Source organism: Trifolium pratense, linkage group LG7 (assembly GCF_020283565.1).
Source record: "Trifolium pratense cultivar HEN17-A07 linkage group LG7, ARS_RC_1.1, whole genome shotgun sequence".
NCBI classification, from domain to species: domain Eukaryota; kingdom Viridiplantae; phylum Streptophyta; class Magnoliopsida; order Fabales; family Fabaceae; genus Trifolium; species Trifolium pratense.
The window spans coordinates 22540855-22547898 of NC_060065.1; the positions used below are offsets into that span (position 1 = coordinate 22540855).

Genomic DNA, 7044 nt, shown 5'->3' on the forward strand with positions numbered 1-7044 from the left:
TTCAAGAAGCTCTGAGGGAACAACAAGAAGGTTTGGAAAGGCAAAGGACAACTCACCTCAATTTGGAATCCAAAGTGGATGGTCTTGTTTCCAACGTGGGGTCTCTGAATGACAAATTTGACCAGCTCTTAGCCTTTCTCAAGAAACCTTAGGATTCTTTGCACTTTATTTTTTATGTTTTTATCTTCTGAACTTGATATTCATATTTTTCTTTATTTTGTCTGAACAATTTCTTATTTTGGATTTTCACTTAGTTATGTGGTTTGTTCTATTTTTGTTTGTGCTAACTTTCTTTGATAAATAAGAACATAAGAACACAAGATGCTTTTAAACAAAATTTTTATTAATGATCTTACAATGTTGAGTACATTGGTAAAAAGAAAAAGAAAAAGACAACCTAATCCTAATCAGATGGATAAAACTCAGAAGAAATCTCAGATTTCTCCTCAGCATCCTCTGATGAAATTTCTATGGGATTTGGGTTCTGCTCTTCTTCTTCTTCTTCTTGTTCTTCTTCTGGAACATAGCCAGCCAAGAACTCAACATAGTCAGCATCATCTTCATTCTCTTCAGCTTCAGAATCTGATGAGATGATTATAATCTCAGCTTCTTGTGGTTTCTTGTCATCTTCTTTATTTTTCTCCTCTTTTTCGCGTTTTTCGTCTTCTTTCTTTCTTCGAAACTCTGCGATGCGTGAACTAAACCTTCTCATTCTTCTTGATCTTTCTTGATATACTCGTTTATTCTTGTTTTTATGTGAAGAATGCATGTTAACTCGTTCACCTTTTTATAAACCTTTGAGCGCGTTGTTTTTTGTTTTTGAAATAAATTCACCTTTGTAACAACCACTCTTCTTCTTTCACTGTCTTGGTTATATAAATTTTTTTTTACTTTTTGATAATGACAAAAGGGGGAGTAGTTACGCATTAATTGATAAGTGATAAGTTTCAAAGCTGAAACCACGCCCACGCCTTTATCCATTAAGTTAAAAGTTGTTACTTTTAAGTTATTTTACGTATTTCAATGTGGAGACTAAGTTAGTTGACCCTGAAATAAATTTCATAAGTAAGGATAAGTTAAGAGTGCAATCTTAACTTAGCCTTATGAGACTTAGGGGGAGAGCTTGCAAACCTCTCACTCTGAAGAAAGATATGAAATTTGTTTTATTTCAAATTATCTTAATCTTATACTAAATTAAAATATCATGGATATAACTTAAAGCTTTGGCTTTAAGAAGTATCAATCTTAGGGGGAGCTTGCAAACCTCACAAACCTAAGAGAAACATGATAAGTTAATTTAACAACAATTGTCAATTAATACTTATGTTTGTCATCATCAAAAAGGGGGAGATTGTTGGAACAAAATTGATTTAAAAATGTTTGCCCCTAAATCTATAAAGGTTTTGATGATAACAAAGTATTAATAAACAATTGGAAGGACTAAAAATTTAATTTAAGTGTGCAGGACTTAGAGTTAAATTAAGCTCAGAGGATGTGAATTCAGAAGTTCACAAGCGCTCAGAAGATGTTGGACTTCAGAAGTTACAACCTTCAGATGATGAAGTCTTCAGAACTTCTTGAGTGACTAAAGCTTCATCAACCTCTGAAGATCTTTTTGAAAGCTGTGAAGATTCCCTTTGCAAGTCAACTCTTCTACCAATGAAGAAAAGGACCTTTCAAGCCTGATCAGTTCAGCTACTCTCATTTTGTCTGTCCTCACTTGAGAACGTGGGTCTTCAGACTTGTTAGCTGAATAAGGAAAGTCTACTCTGCAGTAGTCAAAGTATCTGAAACTCTTACTCAGTTTAGATACAAACAAACTGCATCAAGACAGACTGCTTGAAGACAAAAGATTATAAACTCCAACGGTTCTTTTTGCAACGACTCTTTTCTGGTGGTATATATACTAGAAGGATCAGTTGCATTAAAAATAACAATTATTAAGGATTGAACGTGCGCTGAACAAACTCTGAATTTTTGTGTATACAAGCTCTGAACCTTTTATCAAGTGTTTTTGCACTTTAGTCAAATACTCTGTACTCTTTGTATTTGCTCTCTTTAGGTTCTTCTAAGAGCATCTGTATACTTTTATATACTTTACTATTACTTGAGGAAACTTAAGCTTGTGTGCTTAAGTGTGAAGTCTCTTGCTTGTGTGCTTGAGCATTGTTGTGAAGTCTCTTGCTTGTGTGCTTGAGCAGGTGTAATCTTGTGTGATTATAGTGAAATCCCTTGGAAGTGCAAGGGGACTGGACTACTCTCATTTTGTGAGAGGAACCAGTATAAATTGCTTGTGTGATCTCTCTCTCTCTTAACTTGTTTTATTGTGTTATTTATCCGCTGCTGTTGTAGTTAAGGTAAGAACTTGAAAAAGTTTTAAACTTGACTAAAACACAATTCAACCCCCCCTTCTTGTGTTTTCACACCTTCAAATGTTACCAAATTATCATATGCTTATTATATGCTCTAAATTATCCAATATAAGCTAGCAATTTGACTTTGCTAAACAAACTCAAAGACTAAATTGTTTGTAAAAAGTAGTGGTTTAATGATAGCGGAGTGAACTTATAGTTAATAACTGATAGTAAATTAAATTTATAATGTTTAATAAATTTAACCGTTAATTGATAAACTATAAGTTCAAATATTATTGTAAGAAAAAAAAGGTTATAAGTTAGTAAAAAAATCTATTAACTTGGGGAAAAAATTGTTATCAAACCTTATAATCGGTGAGAATAAAGTAATGATTGTTACTCCTTCTGATCTTAAATATAAGCAAAAGTCAAAATGTATTTGACACAAATTTAGACAAAATACATTTTGACTTTTTCTTATATTTAAGACTAAGAAAGGAGTAGTTAAAAAAAAAAAAAGACCGAGAAGGGAGGACTTCATTAAATTATGAGTTCCCATTCTTACCAAAAAAATAAAAAATTATGAGTTCCCATTAAATTACGATATAAAACTGTTTTAAACGATGTATATGACTCATATCAAAAAAAGAAAAGAACATGACAGTTTTAGTAGTATATAAAGGAATTTGGATAAGCTTAGCCAAATTGGTGCTTGAAATGTTAACATATCTAAAAATTGAACCAAAATATTATACTCAAATAAATCATTTTTTCTTCTAAAATATTAAACATTTGCCACTGTATGTAGAGTGCTACGGTCATTTCATGGAATTTAAATGAAAATAAAAGGTGTCTACATCCATTCTCCTCCTCTACAAGATATTCACCAATATATAAAATAAAATTTACAAATACATAGCAATTATAGCATGTCTTTATTACATAATTAATATTTGATAGACTTTTCACCAAGTACGTAGCAATTAGTTTTTCTTATGTACTCCCTATAAAAAAAAAAAATCTTGTTAAAAAAAAAAAAACTAAAAGAAATCAAAAGATACCATGTACCAAAAAAAAAAAAAAAGAAACCAAAAGATATGAGGAGAGGACCATTGATCATGATATAATTACATTAATACTTTATTGACTCTCTATTTCCATTTGTCATATATATTAAAATAAGAATTTTGTTCCAAAAAAGAAAAGAAAAGAATTATCTAATCCCAATTGCTCCCAACTTGTCCCAATAGACACCTTCATATTTCCCTTTCTTCTTTGTCCTCTTTTTGGGTTATATATATGATTTCCTTTTTTCTTTCTTTCTAACTACTTTGCACATATAAACTTTCATAATTAATATCCTTTCTTTTTCTTTTGTGCATCAATTTTAATCTTCTCCATGGAAAAACAGCTTAGAAACCATAATTTTACATGCATAGCAAATTCAAACCAACCAAATTCCCTAGCTATGCACACAAATTCTCATACAATATCAAAAATCAAACCAAAGATACGTATAATTCACATATTTGCACCCGAGATCATCAAGACGGATACCAAGAATTTTAAGCAACTTGTACAGAAGTTAACTGGGAAACCAAGTGGAGACAAAAAATATTGCAAGAAGAAGACAAGGGTAGTTAAAGTTGAAGTTGAAGAATCAAAAAATGAAGGAATTAGAGAAGAAGAATCAAAGGGTACAAGTAGTGGAAGTGGTTTATCATTAGATGAATTTCCAAGAATGATGACAATTATGAAAAATGAGGTAAGCAATGGTGGGTTTTGGGGGTTGGATCTAACTAAAGTGAAAGAAGAAGTAGGTGGTGGAGGGTACTTAGGAGGATTTTCTGATTTGGAAGGGTTTATTTCTGAGATTAATGGTGGATTTCCTTTGTTTCATTTGGATCATGCCACTAACAATATGCAAGAGTTTGAACAATTTCAACTTCTATAGGATGTAAATATATTAATAAATTTATAGATATAAATGTATGCCTCTAGATAATATAGATCTTTTTTTTTTTTTAATTTTTTTTTATCACACACATATATATATAGCTAATGTTTGTTTGATTATGAAATGTTTTGGTTTTCTTATGTATATAATGGCTCACAATTAGTTTCATGATCTCTCATCCAAACTTTATTCTCCCTCATTTGTGTGTTTTCAATTCTATTCTCATAGATTAGATCATGTGTTCAATTACATAAACTAATTGATCTCTTCAAATATCTAGAGTTTGTTTCTTTTATTTGATTATATATTTTATATGAATAATTTATAGATCAAACTCCTATTTAAAGCAATGGTTGAAGTGTATTCTTGTGTAAGAGACTTTTTAATCGAAAGAGTAGTGTTTCATTTTTATTATGGAAAGAGTGTAGGTTTTTAAAAATTTACAAAAATGGTGTCAACGACGGTTTTCTTTTGTAACTATAAGTTAAATTTTTTTTTTTTTAAAAAAATAATAGCAAAGTCTTGGCTCCTATCAACGAATTTGCTTTAAATAAAATTAGATACGACTTACACCATTTATGTAATTTTTTTTTCCGAAAACTACACTCCTTTGATAATTAAATTGAAAAACTACTCTGCTTTAATAAAAAAAAATGTAAGATGAAATTCGTTGAATGAACCGCAATTCAATCAATTCAATTGAATCAAAATGTAATGTAATTGAGATTAAACTTATATGTAAACTAGCCTGTTCGGTTTGATTTTAGTTTAAAGTGTCACATGTAACTTACATTTTTTTTTTATATTAATGAATGCCTTAGTTTGAAAGAAAGAAATTACACCGGAAGGTCGCTATTCCAAATACATCACCTAACATCAAATTATGACACACTCTAGGACATGTCTCATAGTATACCATATGTGCATCAATAGTACATCCAATATTAGCAAGCATATCAGTACACTTATTTACTTTCCGATACAGGTGATTAATCACGACTTCCCAATCAAGCTCCAACATACATCGGATATACATGACTAAAGCTCCACCAAGCGGTCTCCCATAGCCAAGTTGACGAAGCACTTGATTAACAACACTAGAATCAACAGTACACTCAAGTCTATTAAATCCTAAACATCTAGCATACCTCAAACCTTCAAGGACTCCTCAAAGTTCCGCAACATAAGCGCTACATATGCACAAATTTTTAGCAAACACACCGCTCCAAATACCATTGCTATCACATATCACACGTCCATGATCCAATGTCTCACATGTGGGATAAAAAAAATAAGAAACTAAGTATTTTTTTTTGTTTTTTTGTGAATAGTAACATTATTACTCAAAAGAAATAGACAGTTTGTTTCTTTCTTTCAAGAGAAACCTTCTCTTAAATGTTGTAACTTTTTTTGGTCATATATATTGCTTTCATGCAAGTATATTGATATTTTTGGTCTAAATACATCGTTTTTTCCTCAAGTCATATAGCGGTAGAAGCCAGCGAATAAGAAGAAAACATTGATATTTCAAACTTATTTTTATACTCTACTTGTTTGAGAAAATGTGTGTTGGGATATTTTGTACTATTGTCTTATTTTTATAATACAGATACTTCTGGTAAGCTATCTATTCTATATCCAATCATATCCAAGTTGGAATACTATAATTTTTTTAGTAGCTAAACTCACATATCAGTATTTTAAAATTTGGATCGAACCGGTCAATTGAACCAGTTGAATTGAGTCATTCGGTTCAACTCGGTTTAATGCTATCTTAAGTAGCGAATCTGACTTTCGGTCAAAGAAGCATACTTTCAACCCACATGTTTGAATTTACCGCTGTACAATAAGCACGCGGTTTCATGCTGTACTGCATCCTGACCGCCCGATCACGATCCAACGACTTATATTAAATACAGTAAAAAGTAACCACTATAGATCTGATCCGTTGGATCGTGATCGGATGGTTAGGATGCAGTACAAGAAACCGTGTGTTTTTTATACAATAGTAAATCCAAATCCGTTATTTGTCACATCATAATTGATCTCGCCACATCATCAAAATTGACTCCAAATTGAAGTGGGAATCAAAAGTCAAAAAAATTTCAAATAAGAGATCAAAAAGTTGAATTTTAAAATAAAGGAATCAAAACTTCAGAAAATTAAAAATAGGGACCAAAATTGCATTTTAGTTCTGGTGGCATGGGGTTATTTTGGGGTTTTTTGTTTGGTAGCAGGTTATAGCACCATCAAGATGTCAAAACAATTTAATCATGTTGGCTGATTGTAGTGTTATATTTTTGTCCGATCTTCAAGCACATGATTTGGCGAAACTCTACAACCCTTCATAGAAGGTGGGTAGTTTCTCTTGCTATGATGCTGGGTCCAGACCTCCCCCTTTGTATATGGGTTTGAGTACCTCTTGTACTTCTTTTTATAATAAAATTTTGCTTAAAAAAAAAAATTAAATAAAAAAAACCAATTGTTGGAAAAAATATTTCTTACATTGAATTTGATCAATACATATGTATTTATTGAATAGCCATCGGGTCAGCCCACTTGCTATTATTAGACTGCAAATATCGAGCTTGGCCTCCATAAAGGCTGTGAGGACAAACCAATAAAACCCAATTTTTGCTATTGAATAGTATTATTAAATAACATGACAATTAAGAAAATAATATCCTTAACAAAAAATTAAGAAAATAATATAAAATTATATCAGTACAAATA

The 7044-nt window shown here is 31.1% G+C and overlaps 1 protein-coding gene across 1 annotated transcript; it reads left to right on the plus strand.

The window, feature by feature from the left end:
* The first annotated feature begins 3673 nt into the window (after positions 1-3673).
* LOC123898553 (VQ motif-containing protein 25-like) lies at positions 3674-4459 on the plus strand. Its single transcript, XM_045949539.1, has one exon. It carries the CDS (start codon positions 3754-3756, stop codon positions 4306-4308), a length of 555 nt encoding a protein of 184 aa, XP_045805495.1. The 5' UTR covers positions 3674-3753; the 3' UTR covers positions 4309-4459.
* Positions 4460-7044: the final 2585 nt, after the last annotated feature.